The 24,375-nt window shown below is 31.4% G+C and overlaps 1 protein-coding gene across 1 annotated transcript; it reads left to right on the top strand.

Annotated features, from left to right (window-relative positions):
• On the top strand, positions 1-23,245 carry LOC134725913 (uncharacterized). Its single transcript, XM_063590201.1, has 19 exons — positions 1-208; positions 1,397-1,546; positions 2,051-2,227; positions 2,625-2,752; positions 3,247-3,324; positions 3,635-3,755; positions 3,914-4,042; positions 4,218-4,304; positions 5,918-6,022; positions 6,278-6,359; positions 6,679-6,791; positions 8,867-8,961; positions 9,859-9,898; positions 10,561-10,659; positions 10,992-11,087; positions 12,887-13,030; positions 21,465-21,518; positions 22,110-22,195; positions 22,759-23,245. Exons 1-19 carry the CDS (start codon positions 32-34, stop codon positions 23,057-23,059), a joined length of 2,262 nt encoding a protein of 753 aa, XP_063446271.1. The 5' UTR covers positions 1-31; the 3' UTR covers positions 23,060-23,245.
• The last annotated feature ends 1,130 nt before the right edge of the window (positions 23,246-24,375 follow it).

Below are 24,375 nucleotides of genomic sequence, written 5' to 3'. Positions count from 1 at the left end.
ATCAATTATTGAACCAGTCGTCAATCGCGTGATGATGGCCAGTTGTTTGGGGCAGTTGTTTGGCGAAGACTGTTATTGTTTGAGTAAAATGATGTATGCATATGTGGTTTTACTGCTTGCAGCAACAGTATGCTGTAATGCTGATGCCAATTATATTATAGGCACAGGAATTTCAGATATTACAGGACCAGCTGCAGAAGTTGACATGGTATGAAACAACATGTATACATGTAGATGAAAAAAATAGATGGGAGTCATATGTTTTTGAAGTGCCTGTTATCATCTAGTTAATTTTTTGTCTGAACTGAATGTCATTTATGTGTTGTATGTGTCAAATTTTAGTTGAATTTTAAAAAAAAATCACATAATTTCATGAAAATTAATCATTGGTGCATGACAAATTTTGGTATTCAGGTTTATGACCCCTTCCGTAGTCATGTCAAGTATTTGTATAGTAAGATACAAATCATTGGCCCTGTGAATTATGAAAATTTAAAACTGCAATGGTATCAAAACAAAAGAGATAATATAATAGAGACGCGCTTTTTATAGCTGACTATGCGTTTTGGGCTTTGCTCATTGTTGAAGGCCTTTAAGTGACCTGTAGTTCTTAATTCCTGTGTCATTTTGGTCTTTTGTGGAGAGTTGTCTCATTGGCAATCATACCACATCTTCTTTTTGTATATGAAAACAAGAAATCAATTCAGATTAGATAAAAAAACATATGGGGTATTGTATACATGTACATTAATCTGAGAGCATCCCAGAGACCAACAAAATATTAACAGTCTTCAACACTATAAAAAGATGTTAACTGTAAATAGTTGTGTATAATCATATATTGGGTACATCTTTGCCCTCCAAGGTTTATGATCCAGTACCCTTCTCTCAAAGATGATTTTGGGTAAAACACACTCTTTTCCATCATGGACATTTTAAATTTGAAACTGGGTAAAACTGCTTTTAGTTTGAATTGTACCAATGTGATATCTAAAGCATCCCAAGTTTGATAAATAAAAATATGTGAATAATTTTTAATTTTGGCACCAACAACAAAAACATAAAACAGAATAATTTAATTTTGGATGTAACACGTCTTCTGATTGGCTGACATAATTTTGTTATGAGCCCATAGACATAACTTAGTCATGTGACCCTGACGTTATTCAGTGTGCAACAAATTTTTTATGTTATTTCTTCATAGACAGAAAAAAATATTACAGTCATTCCTTAATCAAATTATGATAAAAATAAACCACTGAATACATGTACATACATATAAGTTTCTGACTTAGGACAGCACATGCTTGACCATACTGCAGGGTTAAACTGTTTGTTTTCTTATTGCACATAACTGTCTCAAGTATATCTATCAGATTTACCTTTAATGATTTAGATGGGGTATGCCAACCCAGCACAAACCACACATGGAATACATCTGAGACAGTACAGCAGAGCATTTATCATCTCAGATATAAAGAACAGCAGTCGCATAGTATTTGTCAATACAGATTCATGCATGCAATCTCAAGGCTTAAAGTTAGAGGTAAGAATTGAATATTGTTTGACTTTTTTTTAGGAAGTGATTGTCATTGGTTTCTGATATGCCACATTTTTACATGAAGTTGTTTTGAATAGACTGTTTGGTTTCTCTTTTCAATTATTTTGTATTAAACTTTTTCATCTTTAATTTGCCTTTAATTATGCATCAGTATATCAACCATGTATCTTTTTCTGTCTGTCAAACTATTGGCTGGAACAAGCATCATATAAGGAGTAAAGTTTCAGTATGGAAACTGAAGAGATTATTACTGTTATAAATAGCTTTCCATTGACTTTAGGGTAGTAAAAGTAAAAAAAAAATCTGCTTTTGAAAAGTTCGTGTCAGTGTAGGAGTTTATATCATGCATATTTTGCATTTTAACATTATGGACAAAGAATTGAAATCTTATTGGTCTACATATATTTTATATTTGAGGGTTACATCTACAGTGTATTTTCATCTAGTTATTATCATTTATTATGCTATTTGTAAATTATTTGATTTCAGATAGTAAAACGATTAAAATCTAAGTATGGTAACCTATATACTGAAAGAAATTTATGTATCAGTGGTACACACACACATTCTGGACCAGGTGGATTCCATCAATATCTTCTGTATGATATTACATCTCTTGGTTTTGTTAAAGAGTCTTTTGATGCTTTGGTAACAGGAATTATTATGGTAAGTTCATTTAAACAGATGATCTTTACGAAATATTATTTGCTCAAGACAGTGGACACCAATAAGATAATTATGAAATTATTGCTTTTGTATACATGTATGATGTGTCAATGTTAATATTTTAACCAATTTTGTAGTAATGTGATAATCATAAATACTAATACATTTAGATTTAAAAATGATTATGTTCATCTCTGTGATTTCTGCAGTTTGTATGGTGAAGAAATAAATAAGTTCAAAGAGTTAAAGGTCTTCTGTAACATTTTAACAATGCCCATTGCATTTTACATTTCAACAAAGTGTATTTCCAAGATTGTTTTGCTATGGTTTAGTTGGATTTATATAAGATATTCCTATATAATAAAATTTTACAAAGATTTGATTTTACATTTAATAGAGCATAGATAGGGCTCACAGTAACCAGAAGCCAGGGAATATCTATGTAAACAGTGGAGAATTGTTGGAGAGTAATATAAACAGGAGTCCTACATCTTATTTGTACAACCCACCAGAAGAAAGAGCCAGGTAAGGAAGGGTTCTACATTGTTACTGAATTTTACTGGTACATTAGAAATTAATTAGAAATTAAAGAAGATTCATTGATTTTTATCAAATTATTTTTAAATTTTGATTTGTTACAAAGTGAATACCTTCAAAACAAGTCCAATTGATCTCCAACAACAATCTAAGGTCAAGGCCATACAAAAGTGTAGATTTGTTTTAGACAATTTACTGTCTAAAATTAGAACTTTGAGCTTGATAACTGAATATTCTTTAATTAATTGATATGTTTGATTTTAAAGATTTTTTATTGCATTTAGCTATTACAAAATTGCATCTGAAATTTGTATTAATTATACATGTAGCATTTATATTTTTAAAGAAACAGTCAATGAAAAATTTAGTTTTAAGAATTATATTTGATACTGTAAACATGTCTTGTTTTATAATACAATGTATATCAAAATATTTATGGGTCTAGTTATGTTAGAGGACTTGATTGAAAACTTTTCTTTCAGATATAAGCATGATGTAGATAAGAATATGACTGTACTTAAACTTGTTGATGCTGAAGAGAAGGACATTGGAATGATAAGGTAATACAGATAGATTTTATTCGTCATTTACGCAGCAGCAAGGAACATTTCACTATACCATTGCAATTTTGTTCATATCACACAAAGTTTATTTGCATTTATATTTGCAATGAAAAAGAGTTACTGTTACTGATAGTTATACTTTGGTAAGTTTTGACATCAAAGACACCACAATTTTATAAGAAACATGTTTAATCATATCATGTGCTGGTCTTATCATTCATATTTTTATATTTTTGGATATTTTTCCATTACTCTGAACATACATTAGTTGTTATAGCAGATATTTAATTATATATATTTTTTTTAGTTGGTTTGCAGTTCATTGTACGAGTATGAATAACACCAACCATTTAATCAGCAGTGATAACAAAGGATATGCAGAACAACTGTTTGAGATGAACAAGAATGGAGGAGCCTTCCCATCATTTGTAAGAAATACAATTATAACAACCATTAAAATCAATTTCTTTTTTCCAATAATTGCTTGCCCAGTCTTAATAAAATTAAGGTTGATTAAAAATACTCCATGCTAGAATTAAAAAGTTTTAGTTTCTGCAATTCATATTTCTTCTTATTTTTAATACAGGCAAATGGTAAATTTGTTGCTGCCTTTGCTCAAGCTAATGAAGGTGATGTTTCTCCAAATACAGCTGGTCCCAGGTGTTTAGATACAGGGAAACCATGTGACTCACCCCACAGTACATGTAATGGCAGGGTAAGTGTCTCATTATTCATTTCTAATTTCATTTTCTTATTTAACATGTTTTAGTAGTGTTTATAATACATATTCTTGATTTTTTAAAACATGTCGACAAGGAATCTTGGGATAGCAATGTTTTAAATGATATTTTCACTATTTCTTTATGGTAAAATTATACAATATATTTCAGAATGAAATGTGTGTAGCTTTTGGACCAGGAAAAGATATGTTTGAAAGTACAAAAATCATTGCAGAAAACCAATATAAAAAGGCATTGGTAAGTTAGTTGACTAAGTTTTAACAATTGTGTCACATTGTGATTGATTGTAACAATCTGTTAAATTGGACTTTACAAATTCATGTCACAGAATAATGTAAAAAATATCTGTCTATCAGCTTCAGGTGCAGAGCATGTTATGTAAAGACTCAATTACTAGTAATGTTTTTTAATATCTTAACAGATATGTTGATTTTATATATAAATTCTAATATGACATGCTTCTTTAGCTTTGTTAACAAACCGATGCTTTATTATGCAATAAAATTATTTTGCACATGCGTATATTGACTACGGCAGAAAAATGATTTTTTATCAAATTGGTATACGTTTGATGTATTTCATTAAATTAAAACACTTTCAAACACTAAAATGATACACATTTTGTTACTAATACTTTGAAAATGACAACAATGTGTTACAATTCGAAACTGACATATTTGACAAATATTCCGCAACGTTCATGTTCGCTGTTCTTACTTAAAAAAACTCCCTCTGAAAAACAGGTTTCATCTATCCTGTTAAAAAGGCGTGTCATTGTATATAATAATTTCATTGAAACATATGTTCCGACGATAAAATATAAAATAAAGTATAGGTTATTATTACTGTTGTACTGAAATAACAAAACTGTTTCATATTTCTGATAGCAGGGAATCGAAAACCCATTCTCCTAGTAAAAAATAGGCGTAATAAAATTTAAATAAAGTATAGGTTATTATTACTGTTGTACTGAAATAACAAAATTGTTTCATATTTCTGATAGTAGGGAATCGAAACCCATTCTCCTAGTAAAAAAATAGGCGTAATTACCATTATACCACTAATGTTTCCAATCCATTTTAATCGACAGGGAGGTTGATGGAAGAGCCTACACAAATAGTGTACACTTATACACAGCGAACATAGAAATTATCTTATTTGTCCTAATCAGAATCGAAATAATTGATGCCAGCTATACTTTATTGTAGTTTTAACATGGGTAGACATTATATTCACGTTATTTTAGCCCTCGCTATCGCTCTGGCAAAAATAATCACGAATATAATGCATACCCATGTTGAAACTACAATAAGGTATAGATGGCATCAAATATTTCTTAATTATTATTCCATGCCAATTAACTTTGGAAGGAAGGGGGGGATATTATAAAGAATCACTCTACTATCTGTCTGTATGTCCATGAGCCTTATAAGTGCATTTACTACTTAATGTCTAGACAGATATTGATGAAATTTATACAGTTATAGTTCAATAACCGTGGATGTTCACAGAAGAATATAGTTCTGATCCTAAATGTTTAAGGGGAAATAATAAAATTTACCAATATTGCAATATGTGATAATTGTCTCTCAAAACTCCTAACTGGCTTGACAGATGTTGATGAATCTTTGCACAGTTGTAATACGGAAATTTAGAATCTGCTGAAAGGAATTAAAAATTTGGTCCTACATATAACAGGGGAGATAATCCTGTTAATTTTTTCCATTTGGCATTACGAGGTAATCTTTAAATGTGTGAAACTAATATCTAGGAACATTCTAAATGTTCCTGGTTATATTTTTTAATTCAAATAGAATAAAATTGTATCAAATGTGCTTCATTTCTTACAGGAACTATATGATTCTGCCAAAACAATGTTGACAGGTCCAGTTGATTTCCGCCATTCTTATGTAGATATGACAAAAGTTGAGGTGCAGCTGAATGCTACAACTAAGGTTTGTAATAACTCAAAGTTCTTTTTTTTAGCATAAAGCATGTACTTCTATTTGAAAATGAATGTCATGAAAACACCCATTTACAACTATTTAAAATAGTGACAGTACTTTTTTAAATCATAACTGCATGAATTCAGGAATCACACACTAGAAATAAATATATATATAACAGTAAGAAGAATATATATTATGAAATGTATTGTACTAATTTTAGACCATTAAACATGCCCTGTACCCCTGTACATCTTATTACAGGTAAAAACATGTAAACCTGCCATGGGATACAGCTTTGCTGCAGGAACAACTGATGGTCCAGGGGCATTCAATTTTGAACAAGGTAAAAAACATGCAGCAGATTTTAAGAAAATCATTTAAAGGAAATTAATTATTAAGAAATGTTAAGATAAAAGTCTGAAAGATGTCAACCGCACAATAAATGTTATGGTAGGATATAATGTTCATAGTTTGCCGATATTTTGTGATATTTTTTTAGGTTTAAGAAAATTTGATTTGAATAAGATGCAATATCAATATAAACTAAATCAAGGTGTGAACTTCATCAACAACAATTTCAAGGTAAAAAGATTGCAATATAGGTGCTTAGATTTTGGGATTATGTAATTTAATGTAAAACATATTTTTTGTATCTTACTTAGGATCCAACTCAACCAACCCATTCTGGAACTTAATAAGTAGTTTCCTAAAAGCACCAACAGCTGAACAGATAGCATGTCACAAACCAAAACCTATACTGCTGGATACTGGAGAGGTGAGTACTAGTATATGTCTGATAATAAAAGTTAAACTTTTATAAAGTAGAGAGGAAAAGGCAGGTAACATATCAAATTTTGAAGTCAATATAACTCAATAAAATTGAAAACTAAAATTTAAGAAAATGTAGCAAACCAGACATCTCAGTTTCAATATACAGACTTTGCCATTTCATTTGTGAGCTTCGCATAATTGCATATAACGTGACGGTACCCAAATTGCACCTATTTTGACAGTTTTTTCACCTACGTTTTTTTATGATCAAGAAAAAAATGTCCATACTGTGTTTATTTTGTAGCCCTAACCTTCTTTATTGTATAGGTACACCAATTTAATTTCAAATTCATATTGAGTCATCAAAAAATGGGTTTGAATCAACCTCCAAACTATCCAGGATTCTGTAATGAGGAGTACCCAAATTGCATCCATGCTTAAGTTCACATCGTCAAAAGTCTAATAACTGAGCTTTTGTTAAATTATACCCCCGCTTTAAAAAAGGGGGGTATACTGTTTAACCTATGTCTGTCTGTCAGTTCGTCCGTCCGTCAGTCAGTCGTTCCATGAAACTTTCGTCACATTTTTCTCAGGAACTACACATCCACCCTTTCTGTAATTTGGTATCAACATTTATATATGTCAGCCATACCGTGTGATCATTGTCTGTCCATCCGTCAGTCAGTCCGTCACATGAAACTTTCGTCACATTTTTCTCAGGAACTACATATCCACCCTTTCTGTAATTTGGTATCAACATTTATATATGTCAGCCATACCGTGTGATGCGTTTTCAGATTGATCACTTGACAACTTTCTGTTTACCAAACACTTGTATGATTTTACATATGATAGCCAAGTTGAAAATTTTTGTCACATTTTTCTCAGGAACTACAATACAAGGATTTCTGAAATTTAGTTTCAGGATTTATATAAGTCAGCTATACCATGTGATGCGTTTTCAGATTGATCACTTCACAACTTCCTGTTAACTGAACACTTGTATGATTTTACACATGATAGCCAAGTTGAAAATTTTTGTCATATTTTTCTCAGGAACTACAATACAATGATTTCTGAAATTTGGTTTCAGGATTTATATAAGTCAGCTATACCGTGTGATGCGTTTTCAGATTGATCACTTGACAACTTCCTGTTTACCGAACATTTGTATGATTTTACACATGATAGCCAAGTTGAAAATTTTCGTCACATTTTTCTCAGGAACTACAATACAAGGATTTCTGAAATTTGATTTCAGGATTTATATAAGTCAGCTATACCGTAGCTCGCAGTTTCACTTGTTTTTTTCAAATCTTTGGAACAATTGGATATAAGTCCATGCTTACTCTTCATATTTTACGAAATAGATACTCATAATATATTGTATTTGCTAATTTTAAAAAGATGACGTTTTTGATGACGTCGCATGGTGACGTTTTCGTACATTTTGCTTTTTCAGTAAACATTCCATCTGTTGATAAATACTGTGAACGTTATGTGTACATCTAAATATGTTGAAAGACGTGCATAGTATCAAATCATTAAAATACAAATTGTTCATCTCTAGGAAATCTTGTATAAAGATTATCGTTGCTATTTTTTTTAAACAGTTGCAATTTGGGTACTCGGTGCAATTTGGGTACCCTTACGTTAGTTTGCCCATAGTTCTAACAGTTTAGTAGGAAAGATGAGAACTAGGATTAAAACATCTTTTCTGGGTTTACTTTAATCAAGAAAGCTCAAATTAAACATTTTAAAAACCAATGATGTATAGACCTCAACACTTAAAGAGTTATATAATGAATAAGACACCTAAAAATATATTCATCTTAGGTCAAAGGTCATAACAAATGTTCTAAAATTTCTTTTCCATATATACTGGCTACTTTCATGGAATATTTTTTACATTATCAGATACTGATGGGTAAGAAAAGAAAGTCAAACCTGAAGTATTATTGTATTACTCGAAACAATGAACCAATCAAAATGTGTATAATGATATAGAGGTCTTTACAATGTTTACACATTTAAATCGTCTACCCTATTACTATGTTTGTTTTGCTTTATCATTAATAGATGTCATCTCCGTACATGTGGGAACCAGAAATTGTAGACGTTCAATTATTGAGGATTGGGCAGTTAGCTTTAATTGCTGTTCCAGCAGAATTTACGTAAGAAGTTTAAACCTACACATAAATTTCTTTTTACATAATAGCCGAATTACTTCAAGAGATCATTACTCAAAGGTGTATCAGAAGAAATGGGATGGTCAACAACGGTACCAATTTGTCTACAAGTCTACACCAAATGCACATTTTGACAATAAACAAATAAAGGAGTAGGGGCATTAAGGCCTAGTTTTGGCCCAAGAAAATAAAATGTTTGATAACCATTTCAAATTGTCACATAATGTTTAGAAATGCATGGAGTCAAGAAATATACATGTAAAACATAAAGATTTTTATCTAATGACGTCACAATTACGTCATTATATGTACTGTTTTCACAAAAACGATGAAAAAATACAGAATATATGCAGTTTTCTATCTTTATTTCCGTTGTGGAAACATCCTGTGCAGCCAAGAAACAACAAAATAATGTAACAGAAGCTTTATTATAACTATTGGCATAATCTCACCAAATATAAAGTTGTTTCTTGGGTGCGCACATACTTTTTCAATCTAAAATATACTTTAAATTTGATGAAAAAACAAGGAAAATGACGAAATTTAACACAATATGCAAATTAAGCCATGCTTTGTTGCAATGGTAACTTGTTCAATGTCAAATTTGTTTTGTTTTTCTTAGTACCTTATACCTTAGTCAAGTTTTCAGTTATTTAAGAATATGTATGATAACTTTTAAATTTGCAGTATTTTCTGGGCCAAATAAGGGCCTTATTGCCCCTACTCCTTTAAAAATCCAAGACACTTTATTCATCATAATGGCCCTTGACCATTCTTGTCCATTTTAACTAGCTATGGTATTGTCAAAACATAAATTCACTTACAATAATAATAACCTCCTTTCAAGCAAGTTAGTATTATAATTACAATTTTTGTTTACAGAACTATGTCAGGTAGAAGAACTAGAGATGCCGTGAAAAAGGTATGTTATTTGTTATCTAAAAATAAGGAGATGGTGTATGATTGCCAGTGAGACGATTATCCACCAAAGGTCAAATTAAGTGGATGTAAGCAATTATAGGCAACCATATATCATTCAAAAAAGAGAGAACTCCATACCATATGGTTGGCCATAAAAGACTCTGACATGAAAAGTAGGAACAATCCAATTGAAAAGTAATGGCTAATTTATATCAAAACAATTTATGAAAACAAATATGACAGACATTAACTAACAACAAGCACTAAACTACAAGCTCCTGACTTGGGACAGACATATAAAGAATTTAATGGGGTTAAACATAATTTGTTTGATAACCTTCAAATTTAAAAGGATTATAATCTAAAATTATTATCAAGACAGTAAAATTTGCTCCAAAAGATTCTTTAATGTAATATAGATAGTTTTATTTCACATATTTAAAACATTTCCTAAGTATCTGGTATTATTACAATGTGTCAACAATATTCTGGAGAGTTAAAATATGTTTTATGCTTCAGTTCTATTCAAATGTAGCCTGTTGTGCCCCAAAAAGATCCTCCAAATTCAATGACAGTAAATGTATAATGGAATAGTTATCAATAAGTCTTTTGGCATAGTGAAGATCTATCCAAATCAACATCCATTTTTACTATTTTATTTAGACCTTAGTTATGAACGGATTCCCAGCAGATACCATTCCAGTTATTGCAGGACTATCTAATGACTATGCTGATTATGTTGCAACATATGAAGAATATCAGGTATGTCATACTTTTATTTTCCTGTTTTAGATTGCTGACCCTTTCCATAATGTATTGACTCTAGTCATTACTTTTTATCTGTTTATATCTTCATAAAGTTTTTTTCATTTTTGTCTTCTATTATGTAACTTCTCAGGTAGTCGGAATGAAACTTGACAGAATTTTTACTTGTCAAACATTGAAATTAAAAAAAATGGAGCTAGTATTTTGCTTCATGTTTTCTAAGAATATTTAATGAGCTTGCCAGCAAAGAAACAAATCTCTGCAATCGAAAGAAAAAGAAAATTTCGTTATGATTTTGAAGTTCATATGATATTTACTTTATTTTCCAGGCACAGAGATATGAAGCAGGATCTACTATTTTTGGTCCACACACATTAGAGGCATATATACAACAGTTTGAGATATTAGCTGAAGCCATGGCTAAGGTTTGTAATTGCACTTAATAATAGAATTAGATATTGTCTTCAAGTTTTAGAAATACCCTTGCATATTTGAACACAAATGTTTTTGTTGCAAGAAAGATGATATATAAAACAGGTCTAGCCTTTTATTAGCTCACCTGGCCCAAAGGGCCAAGTGAGCTTATGCCTTCACTTGGCGTCCGTCGTCTGTCGTCGTTGTCTGTAGTTGTAAACTATTTCAAGAATCTTCTCCTCTGAAACTACTAGGCCAAATACTTCCAAACTTTAACTGAATGTTCCTTAGGGTATTTAGTTTATAAATGTATCCGAAGTTTTGATCTATCAACAAACATGGTCGCCATTGCTAAAAATAGAACATAGGGGTCAAATGCAGTTTTTGGCTTATATCTCAAAAACGAAAGCATTTAGAGCAAATCTGACTCAGGTATAAATGTTCATCTATCAACCCTGAAATTTTCAGAGGAATCAAACAACCCATTGTTGGGTTGCTGCCACTTAATTGGTAATTTTAAGGAAATTTTGCAGTTTTTGGTCATTATCTTGAATATTATTATAGATAAAGATAAACTGTAAACAGAAAAAATGATCAGCAAAGTAAGATCTACAAATAAGATAATATGACCAAAATTGTCAATTGACCCCTTAAGGGGTTATTGTCCTTTAATGAAAAATTTTCAAAATTTGTTCATCATATTTGCTAACTTTAAAAAATCATCTTCTCTTAAACTACTCAACCAAATTCAACCAAACTTCAACTTAAGATCAGTAGGGTGTATAAAAAAAAATTGTGTTTTATTTTCTATTTTGTCAAAAAACATGGCCGTCATGGCTAAAAATAGAACACAGGGTGAAATGCAGTTTTGGCTTATATCTCAAAAACTCCAGCATTGAGAGCAAATAAGACAAGAAGTTAAAGTATTTATTATGTCAAGGTCTACCTGTCCTGAAATTTTCAGCTGAATTGGGTAACTGGTTTTTCAGGTGTAATGCCCCTGAATTGATGATTTTAAAGAAATTTTGCAGTTTTTGGTTATTATCTTGAACATTATTATAGATACAGATAAACTGTTATAGCAAAAATGTTAAGCAAAGTAAGATCTACAAATAAGTCAATTTGACCAAAATTGTCAATTGATCCCTTAAGGAGTTATTGCCCTTTAAAGACTTTTTTTCACAATTTGTTCATCATGTTGACTTACTTTAAAAATCTTCTCCTTTGAAACTGCTGTAGCAATTTCAGCCAAACTTAGACTAAATGAGTTTCAGAGTATGTAGTATAAATTTTATATTTTATTTCCTTGTATGTTTTAAAAGAAACATAGCTCCTATGGCTAAAATAGAACATAGGAGAAAATGAATTTTTTTTTTGCTTTTGAAGAAAATAGGACGATTCAAAGAACATTTAAATAAATTGAAAAGCCAAAATAATCATTGATGAGAGATTTAACCAAAAAAATTAAGGTGAGTGATTCAGGCTCTTGAGAGCCTCTTGTTTATCATGTTAACTGAATGATGTGTATATGCTGATCATTGTTTCTGGTTTTTATATTTTATATTTGGTATGGAGCTCTTTTATGATGAGTTGTGCTGTGTAGAAGATTTTCAAATCTGCCAGATAATTAGTTACTGTTAAGACCATACTTTACTTTGATGTTTTTGTCATTGTATAATAACGAATATTTATAAGTGTATACTATGCAAAATATTGTGTGAAACTGATTGTTGAAAGCCATACTGTCACCTGAAACACTTAGATATAGAAGGCTCTAACAGCAATAAACCTTACTTCTGTCTTTATTTAGGGAACACCTGCAGCACCTGGACCTAATCCTCCTAATCTGTTAGACAAGCAGCTGTCCTTTCTGTTACCAGTTGTATTTGATCATGCACCATTTGGTTCACATTATGGTGATGTTGTGGTTGATGCCAAACCTTCATACAAACAGGTAGGTTGAAATAAAACTCAAGATAAACATGAGGTAACCTGTTATCTAAACTTATTACTTCTTCATTCTGAAGATTCTACCTTTATTTTTTCACATAGTATTTCAACTCAAAAGGAAGTGAGCATTGAGAGCTAGTAAAATTCTTCACTTAATTGACAAGCTGCAAAAGTTATGAATTTGTTTAACATATATGTAATGTCATAACTTAAGGATGTACACCTCTGAGGAGCCAAAAATTTCTAGAATTAAAACTTTATTCTTAACCTGATTTTTGGGTTAATAAGACTGTAGCAAAATAATTGGTGAAAAAAAATGATATGGTGGTTTCGCTTCTTTTTTTGGTATGGCCCTTTGAAAATGGCCAAATTTGATGATTTTCCAATTTTTTATCGACTTTTACCTACTTTTGGGCTATTATCGTGAAAAAAATCACAGTTCCACAATTAAACTTTTTTTCATACTTTCTATAAAGATGAAGTGGACCAATCTAAATAATTTTTACTAAAAAAACTATAGGTAGGTGTTAAGTACAGCTCTTTATAAGAACCAGGCAGTGTGCCTTATACATGTGATACATGGGGTCTCTCAGATTTTATCTATAATTGGCCTAGTAGAAGCAATAAATGATAAATGCTCAAAAAATAATTTTGAGTGGGAAAATATAAGTGGTTGCCATGGTAACTGACACACAATTTTTTGGTTGTTAAGCGTTGTAAAATCTTTCAAAAATCAGCTAAATCACCACATTTCAGAGCCTGATTATGAATAGAATAATGCATTTTTCATTAATTTTCATATGTAACATTGATAGAACTTGGTTTAAGCTTCATTTTAGTGAAGATTGCATGTCAACCAAATTTGTAATTTTTTTGTAAAATTTTGTGAAAAAATGCATATTTTCAACTTTTCTGAAAATTGGATTTTGGCTGAATTACCACATTTTCTCTGGTGTTTTTCAGAAAAGTGCAAATGTGTACAGAATAGTTAGCACTGTAGTTATGAAGTTTGGATACTACTTTACCAAATTTAATAGAAAAATGTGTGGGATTTTTTTTAGTTTTATCACCATAGCAACCGTTTTTTTCCTTGGAAACGGAGTTTTCATTTGCAGAATATTGCAGTTTAAGAGCTTAAATGTCCTGAATTTTTCATAACTGATAAGAAAAATACATAAATGCTAACGCAAACTTTAAACTACAATCGTTAAGTGTTGTTGACCTCAATTGTTACCACGGAAAGACATATTATCCATAGCAACATCCACTAGAAAACTGCATAAATAGAAATTTATGTAAAAAAAATATATAAATAAAGGGTTCAAATTGGAATATGACTTCATTCTTTGCTTCACTCACAGTCTTGTCTGGGATTTTTTCTTCAGATTGTTCATTATATGTAATATGTCATGAAACATTAGGGTTGGGGGGTTTGGGGGGCTTGGAAAAAGGGGATGGGGGGTAAGTTGATTTTTTTGTTTAAATGTTGCATACAAGTAGATACTTGAAAGGAGAATTGCGTTTCGTCGTCCGAAAAAACGTATAAAAATATATTAAATACATTATCTGAGTGCCGATTACATAGACAAAGATTCAGACTTTGTTAAATTGCGAACACATTTCTTTGGTTTGGCTTACTTTCAAACTGACATGATTGAAGAATGCTTTGTTGAATTAATAGCCGATGATCCATCTTGCGATACATGCATGAAGTTTGCCGATTATATATTGGAATTGTGTATAAGATGGCAAGACGAGATTACCACCAAACATTTGGACATCACCTCCTGACCAAAGGATAAGAGAACAACGAATGGTGCCGAGCCTTTAATGCCCACCCGAACGAGCAGTTTTACGCTACCCATCTTAACATTTTTGTCTTTGTCGATGTGTTATTGAAACTACAAACAACATCGTACATAAAGATGAGAACTCTAACTGTAAAAACATCCGTTGGGAAATATGAAAAGCAGAAGATGGACTTCCTTCTCGAACACAATACAAAATTTGTAAACGGTGAATGTACTACTGTGGACTTTGTAAGACGTGTTGGCTACACCGAAATAGTCTGCCAGAACTGACTTATGATCTCATATCAAGATATATCTGATAAGTGCTGACTTTTGAACATACGCTTTGATATATATACATTTTAATGATGAATTTTACTTGCATGTAATGAAGACCTTTAACTTATAAATATTTTTTATTGTGGCTTTGCTTTCATCAACAGATCACTTTTAATATTATTTGCGGATAAGTAATAATTGATTTTTCCAGAATAGTAACTTTTTTTCCGGAAAAGTAAGATATCTATTTGCGGAATTGTAAACTTTTTTTTCCGGAAACGTCATATTTTTTTTCCGGAAAAGTATTGTCAATTTGCGGAAACGTAAAATGCCGGAAAAAACATTAGTTTTCGCACTTTAAAGTAAATAGAAATCTATGAAATTTTAACGCAAGGTTTATGACAATAAAGGAGGTTTATGATTGATTTTGGGAGTTTTGGTCCCAACAGGGTAGTAATTAGGGACCAAAAGGGTCAAAATTAAACTTTGTTTGATTTCATCAAAAATTGAATAATTGGGGTTCTTTAATATGCCGAATCTTAACTGTGAATGTAGATTCTTAGTTTTTGCTCCCGTTTTCAAATTGGTCTACATTAAGGTCCAAAGGGTCCAAAATTAAACTTAGTTTGATTTTTAATAAAAAATGTATTCTTGGGGGTTCTTTGATATGCTGAATCTAACCATGTATTTAGATTTTGGATATTGGACCATAATAGGTAAATGTTAAATTTTTAAATTGTTAAGTTCAAGTTCTTAGACCACATTTATTCTGTGTCAGAAAACTATGCTGTGTCAACTATTTAATCGCAATCCACATTCAGAGCTGTATCAAGCTTGAATGTTGTGTCGATACTTGCCCAAACTGTTCAGGGTTCGAACTCTGCGGTCGTATAAAGCTGTGCCCTGTGGAGCATTTGGTTTAAGGTTGACAGATGATAAACTTCATGGGATTGCAATAGCCGGGTCAACCTGGCTTATAGAAAGGCAAGATATATATGGCCCTAACAAATGTAAGAAAATTCTTAATTTCTTATGGCACACATCCGTCTGAGATGTTATTCCACCAGCATAAATCACAAAATTTATCCGTAACATACTATTAACAAACCAATAACAGAATCATTTGGTCAAAGCATTTCTAAACTGAAACTGAAGTGTGATGGACGGGCGGATATAGACGGACAGGCAAATTGAACACATTTTAAGTTGGTGGTGATTTAAAAAATAATAATAGGCAATGGGTGATAGCTAATATCGGAAGTCCAGTATAATGGAATCCTCTTAATATATACATGTAGCTATTAACATATCATCAATAACTGCTTTGTTGTACTACTATCCCGCAATTGAAATTCAGGATCTCCGAGATAGACAAATATAATACATCTGCTAAGTTGGAATTGTGCTAATCCCGGTAAAATAATTATGCTATTACCGGCAAAACTATCAAATCAGAATTATCAAGCAATAAAGTTGTATCAATAAGGAATCATTCCTCACTATGCGTCGTTCTACATATATCTCACAAGTTCTAGATTCCGATAACATAATATCTTGTTGTGTGTGTGTGTTTTGGGGAGGGGGATTCAACTGAAGCACACTTCTTATCCTTCTGAAACCCCCCTCCTCTCCTTTAAGATAGTAAACCGGTAAATAGAGGTAGAATTTTTTAGGATGAATCTTCAAAAAAAAAAATGTTTTGCTATTCTCAACATTTTTTTTAACCTTTACATGAATTACGCCCTTATTTTCTGTATATGTCTCTGTAACCTTTACAAAAGACTGCATTAATCCCGAGATTTGGAATGGAACCACTAAGCTTAGAATTTCTGCATAAATACAAGATTAATAACAGTAATAATTTGAATACAAATTCCACACATTCAATTAACTGCAACACTAGAAACAGAGCAGTACATACCAATCTTATTTTTCTTTGTAATTATCAATGTATTGTAGTCCAACAAGTTGTAAACATTCATGAATACAAGACTTCAGTGTCCCATGTGGAATAAAAAAAGTAAATTTCCAATGTCCCACTCTTTGTGCACATATTTGATCGATTCAAGGTCATGCGAAGGTACAAGGGCAAAAACTAAAATAAACACTTTCGTGCCGCATTTTTAATTTTTTTTGGGGCCGCTGGGGGGGGGGGGGGAGTTGTAGTAGGTTTAACCCATGTTCGTCAGTGCATTAGTTGTCACAAAGTTGGTTTTTATAATTTTGGTTTGCCTCAATTAAATCTTATGAAACATGTATACACAGAGATCAAGTTTGAATGTTATTGGTGTCACTGTTAACTGTATAATTTGCCTTATATGGCCTGGTTAACGTAAGAAATTTCTAAAAGCTACCATTATATTTTTCGACTTTCATGTAGATTTTTTTTTTATCTTTTCGTAATAATGGCATGTGACCGTCTCATTAACAATTATACCACATCTTCTTTTTAGTCCGACAATCCATTGCTCCGACCAGCCCAATACTCCGACAGTCCAACACTTATCAAGTCAAGCATAAGGGTAACAGGATAAAAAAAAATTGTCCGTCTGTATTATTACGTTTAGGTATAAAAACATGTTTTTAAAGAAATAATTCCGTATATATAACATCAGGCTTAGGTAGTTCGAATAATTTCTATATACTCAATTCGAAATCTGTATATAGTATAAAACAGAACAGAATATTTTATTTTTTCAAATTAAAGGGTCTATAAAGAGCATATAAACAACCAGTGATGGTGCAAACTACTTTTTTTTTTTAACTTGGCTGTCATGTGAAAAGTGTTCGGTAAACAGGAAGTGGTTTAGTGAAGAAACTGAAAACTTATCACACAATATAGCCGACTTCAATAAACCTTTCAGAAATCCTTGTAATGTAGTTCATGAAAAAATTCAACGAAAATTTGCATGGGATGGAGGGATGAACTGGACGGATGGAAGGACGGAGAGACAGACAGAGGCAAACCAGTATACCCCACTTTTTTGAAGCGGCGGTATAATGATTGGAACAACATAAAGACTTTATAACAATAATAATATGATATAATTATCTTTATAGCACCATAAGCCTCAGTCACAATCGGAGCCAAAATAAAATAGAAAAAACCCTACTATATTTCTCAAATAACAGTCAGTATCAAGACATGTACTACATAATTCAAAAGAACTATTTTTTAACAATACAATCGTCAGTATCCCCCATAATAGTCAAGTTTTCTTGTGTTAACATCGAGATGTGCTAGAAATGTGCTGAAAGAGTCCCTCCCTCAAATTGTTATGAAGTGAGCATTCGATTGAAAATTACACTCATCCTCATCTCTATCAGCTGTACATTACAATTTTTCAATTCTAAATGTAATGGGTGAGCACAGATTCTTAACTAACATATGCACTTCCTTTCTTAAAATCTACGGAAGCGTATTAGCGCCACATATTTTTTTTTAATTTTTCTTCCAATGTTTGCGTTACAACGCAAACATTTGCGAAATAATGCAAACCTTTGTTTTATCTTATTTCTTATTTAAGATTCAAAGAAAACAGTTGTTATTAATAGAGGAGGCTGTTTATATCAAAATGTATCACTATTGTAGTCATTGCAAAGTAAAATCCTTGATTAATTAGATCATATTATTGACTTCAATAATGAGCAGAATAATATAAGAAAATGTGGTATGAATGCCAATAAGAAAACTCTTTATCTAAGTCACTATTCCTAAAAGTAAACCATCATAGGCCACAGTACGGTTTTCAACACGGAGCATTATCTTACACTGCATGAACAACAAACTATAAAGGCCCCCCAGGAACAATATCCTTGTTACTACTAGTATATATATTTTACAAAGAAAATTGAGTAAATTGCGGTTATACGGAAAAACAAAAATCAACCCTGCTAATAAAGCTATAACCGATTATAAATATAAAGTAAGCTCTCGTTTGTGTAAAGTAGGTTGGCAAGAAATCTATATCACATGTAAAAGATTTATAAAAAAATAAATGGGGGTCAATGCCATTTTTATGGCATTCAAATGAATAAAACCTGAGGTTTCCGAAAATCTGACAAAAAATCAAAAACATGGCAAGAGAACTGCAAAGTACCTTAACTAACCTCTGAAGCTAAACCCAAGTTATAGATTATCGATCTCATATATATAAAATGTCTGAAAAAAAAATGAATCGATTTATAATCAGGCTCTCGGACCAAACATAATCTTTTGAAGATTCTACATGTATGTTATCTTTAAAAAATAAACCTACCCCCCCCCCCCCCCCTCCCTTTCTTTCTAACCTTCCAACCATAATATTACATTATATATTACATTTGTTGAACCGTATGAAATAAACAGAATAGACTGTAAGTGAAGCAAAGCAATCATATTCCAATTTGAAAATAAACACCCTCTATTTATGTATTTTTTTACATAAGTTTTTATTTATGCAATTTCAGAGTGGATGTTGCTAAGGATAATATGTGTTTCCGTGGTAACAATTGAAGTCAACAACACTTGACAATTGTTATTTAAAGTTTGCGTTAGCTTTTATGTATTTTTCTTATCGGTTATGAAAAAATCAGGACATTTAAGCTCTTATACTGCAATATTCTGCAAATGAAAACTCCGTTTCCAAGGAAAAAATCGGTTGCTATGGTGATAAAACTAAAAAAAATCCCACACATTTTACTATTAAATTTGGTAAAGTAGTATCCAAACTTCATAACTACAGTGCTAACTATTCTGTACACATTTGCACTTTTCTGAAAAACACCAGAGAAAATGTGGTAATTCAGCCAAAATCCAATTTTCAGAAAAGTTGAAAATATGCATTTTTTCACAAAATTTTACAAAAAAATTACAAATTTGGTTGACATGCAATCTTCACTAAAATGAAGCTTAAACCAAGTTCTATCAATGTAACATATGAAAATTAATGAAAAATGCATTATTCTATTCATAATCAGGCTCTGAAATGTGGTGATTTAGCTGATTTTTGAAAGATTTTATAACGCTTAACAACCAAAAAATTGTGTGTCAGTTACCATGGCAACCACTTATATTTTCCCACTCAAAATTATTTTTTGAGCATTTTTCATTTATTGCTTCTACTAGACCAATTATAGAAAAAATCTGAAACCTTCATGTATCGCACACTGCCTGGTTCTTACAAAGAGCTGTACTTATAAGAAAGTTTTATCATATTTTGACGCTTTTTTGTGTAAAATTTACCATGCTGTCAATTTTGTCTTTTTGTGATTTTTCTCAGTTTTTAGAACAAAGTGCATATTATTTCAACTTTTTTGTTATAAATGATTGAAAAAATACATATCTAAGAAATTTGAAAAGACCAAAATGATATGGGATGAACATGATTCTTGTAAAATCAATTTTTTTATCCCTCACCCATTTTCTAAAATTTTGGCTAAAAATACTGACTTGATTGGTCGTAAAATTTGTAAACTGGATCACTCAAAAACCGTTCATTGTAAATACACATTTTTTTCACAGAGTTATGTTTGATTATATTATTTTTAAAATTCATTGATATTTTCCACTTGTATCACATGTTTTGGAAATAATTCATGAACGAGATTTAAACGAGACTGAACGAGATTGAAAAGTCAGAGGAATACATCCTTAATAAAAATATGATAAATATTCATCACTATTTCAGGTCAGAATAAGACATGAATTTGATTCTTCTTTAAATATAAAAAAATAAAAATTCCAACCTGGCCTAGCCATTCAATCATTTGTCAAGAGTACCTGACCCAAGTAGACTTTTTTGGAATCACAAATTCACCTGAAGAGTAATTACTGTTCACCAAAAAATAATAGATTTCTACGATATTAGAGGGGCATTATGTTTTCTGGTCTGTGCCTCCGTTCGTCCGTTTGTTCGTCCTGCTTCAGGTTAAAGTTTTTGGTCCAGGTAGTTTTTGATGAAGTTGAAGTCCAATCAATTTGAAACTTAGTACACATGTTCCCCATGATATGATCTTTCTAATTTTAATGCCAAATTATAGTTTTGACCCCAATTTCATGGTCCACTGAACATAAAAATGATAGTACGAAGTTCAGGTTAAAGTTTTTGGCAAGGTAGTTTTTGATGAAGTTAAAGTTACATCAACTTGAAACTTAGTACACATGTTCCCTATAATATGATCTTTCTAATTATAATTCCAAATTATAATTTTGACCCCAATTTCACGGTACACCGAACATAGAAAATGATTGTGCGAGTGGGGCATCTGTGTACTATGGACACATTCTTGTTCACCATTACCCCTCATATTACATGACTACTTTGATAGAATAAATAAAACAGTTGATAAGAATATTGTTTAAACTGATTATTCATAATTTTATTTCAGGGAGATTCAGTTGTAGTAAAGTTTATTGGAGCCAATCCCAGAAATGATAGAAAGGTAGAGTTTTCATGTTATCATTTTATGTTTCAAAAATATTTTATTGTCTCTGTGTATAAAGGGATTATACTTTTTTTTCATGCGCATGTATGCTCTGATTGATTATTTAGTGGCCTTTGTTGCCAATGGTCTAAGTAATCAAAATGTTTTATCAAAAAAGAAGTTGCTAGTTAAATTCCACAAGAGGTAGGTGTACTTGAAATCAATCTTAATTGACTAGGATTGTCAGTTTTCCTATTGAAGGTCAATGGTTCTCCAAGGGCACTCAATAATTTTCACGATTCTTCCATCAATAAAATATGACACAATGGTCATTCAATCAATGAACATTGTAGCAAAGTGTTCCCATATTTGTGTAACTTGGAACTCTGTGCTCTGTAATTGAGACATCATTTAGTATGGTGAAATCATTATAGTTTACCTTTTACATTTTTACCCAATATACTTTGGTTTATATACTTATATATTGCATCCACAAACTGTATTCAAATTATAATCAGTTGGAGAACTAACACACAAAAATACATAGCACGTTTCATTCAACGTTAATATTACTTTTGTATAAAACTTGACTTTTTTTTGTATTTTCAGTGGGAGAATACATTCCTGACCGTTGACATGTTAGGTCCTGGTCAAAACTGGACAACTGTTTACACAGATGGACAATGGCCAACAAAGTAAATATTTATTAATTGTTTAAGATTATGCTTATTTATCCATGTATACAGTAGTCTTCTTTCTTATGTGCATTCCTTTTCTTTAAGTATACGGTAATGATCATAGGAATATGCACTGCTAAGACTTTAAATAATGGAGAAATGACTGACATCTTTTGAGAAGGTATTTTTAGAGTTACTATTGATTAACACTGTCTTTTCATCAAAGTAGATCATAAATGTCATTAGTTTGGTAATAGTGACCCGTTCACAGATATGGTTGAATTTTTTTTGAAGAAGCTTTTTTGCTCCATGCAAATCTCGGGTATGGCACCTGCCTTCTTAAAACTTACACAATTTCCTGTCTGAGAAGATGTTAACAACTGATTCAAGCAAGCTTTCTTAACTTAATATCTACAGCTTACTTTTAATAGAATGTTTCTAGACAGAATTGCTGGTTAATAGGTTGGGTTGTACATTCCAAAGTTTACTTCTGATTTTCTTAGGTGATTGTTTTAGAGATTGTTGAGACAAGAGGAATTGAATATGAACTTGAATTAATGCTTAAAATATTGATATTTTAGATTTGAATGGCATTCAACCAGCATGTTCCTAGGTGAAAGTCAAGCTACCATTACATGGGATATTCCTGCTGACCAACAGATTGGAACTTATCGTATTCAGTACTTTGGAAATTGGAAAGAAATTAGTGGATCCATTACAACTTTTCATGGAAAAACAAAACAATTCAAAGTTACTTCGCTCAAAGACTTTTACAAAAGAAAGCTTCAAAAGTCATCATTAAAAGAAAAAATTAGGCAGAATATGGCTTTGACAAATGATATACTGGCGTCAAAATTTAAAATTCCACAAAATTTAGGTTGATTGAATTTAGATCATTTTTGTGTAGATTTCATTCCAGGCTACTTAATCTGGGTCAATGTATGCTAGTCATTTTTGTATGCAGTGATTTCAGCAAAAAATATGTCTCTTTAATTATATTTGATTGTTACATGTACTAATTTATTGAAATTGTTTTATAATTTTGTAATTAAACAAATCTTGTTTCAAGCATTTTTCTCTCTTTTTTTGTATGAATGCAATTGTTCACAAGGCATTTTGAACAATTTGTTATAATTTTAACAGACTATATTAAGATGCAGCTTTGATAACCCCTTTCATAAGGTCAACTTTAAATGACTGTCTCAATATGTGGATTGTTCTTCTGATTGATTCTGATCACATACCCATCAGTAAAAACATGGGCGATTGTAGTTCAGAATTTACAATGAACCCTTTGATAATAGAATTAATACAATGCACTTATGTTTACACAACACTCAGTGTATTGAAGTTGTGAAATTAATGCATAATTAACCAAAGATTATTAGAAATCTGCAGACACACATTGAAACACAGGACATGGAAAGTTTTCAATATACAATTGTATCATTGTTGATCAGTTTGGATGAATTAATTGCCTGGATAAAAAATCACACTCTTCTGCAATTTTATTGCTCAAGTTTTTTTTTGAGTAATTGTTGTCATAAAGTGTTCTGTTGTTGGGATTGTGACTTAGCGTGATATAGTAATCTGGCAGTGGTGGATACAGCAGCAGCAGCAGCGTTAGCTCACTTTTTAAAAGCTTTATATTTTAGAAAGTGGATGACCTGGATACTTTGTATATAGAAGCCTCATGTAACTAAGTTTCATTCTGTCACATGCCCATGGTCCTTGACCTCATTTTCATGGTTCAGTGACAAATTGAAAAAAAAGTTAAGATTTTTTGTAATGCTAATTTCTGTCTTACGAGTAAAAGGATACCGGCAACTATATTATGTATGTGCGTACCTTGCAAGGTCCTCATGCCCGTCAGACAGCTTTCACTTGACCTTGACCTCATTTCATGGATCAGTTGACAAGATTAAGTTTTGGTTTTTAAGTTCATATCTAGAATACTATAAGCAATAGATTTAGTATATTCGGTGTATGGAAAGACTAAGGTGTACATGTCCAACTGATAGGTGTCATCTGACCTTGACCTCATTTTCAAAGTTCAGTTTTTGTGTTTTGGTCTGTTTTTCTTATACTGTGAAAGTACTTTTATTTGTGGGGTACCAATTTTCGTGGTTTGACAATTCAAGATACATTTATAGCATATGTTTATGTTACTGATTTCTGTAGGTGACATGTTTATGGCC

Source organism: Mytilus trossulus, chromosome 7 (genome assembly GCF_036588685.1).
Source record: "Mytilus trossulus isolate FHL-02 chromosome 7, PNRI_Mtr1.1.1.hap1, whole genome shotgun sequence".
In the NCBI taxonomy this organism is placed as follows: domain Eukaryota; kingdom Metazoa; phylum Mollusca; class Bivalvia; order Mytilida; family Mytilidae; genus Mytilus; species Mytilus trossulus.
This window is presented reverse-complemented; position numbering and strand designations above follow the sequence as displayed.

What these genes read in the sequence shown, in the direction of transcription:
- LOC134725913 (XM_063590201.1), top strand. Translation starts at nt 32, where the DNA reads ATGATGGCCAGTTGTTTGGGGCAGTTGTTTGGCGAAGACTGTTATTGT. An exon ending in TGGTAACAGGAATTATTATG is followed by an intron (nt 2,228 to 2,624) that starts GTAAGTTCATTT and finishes TACATTTAATAG; the next exon opens with AGCATAGATAGGGCTCACAG. An exon ending in ACAGTACATGTAATGGCAGG is followed by an intron (nt 4,043 to 4,217) that starts GTAAGTGTCTCA and finishes AATATATTTCAG; the next exon opens with AATGAAATGTGTGTAGCTTT.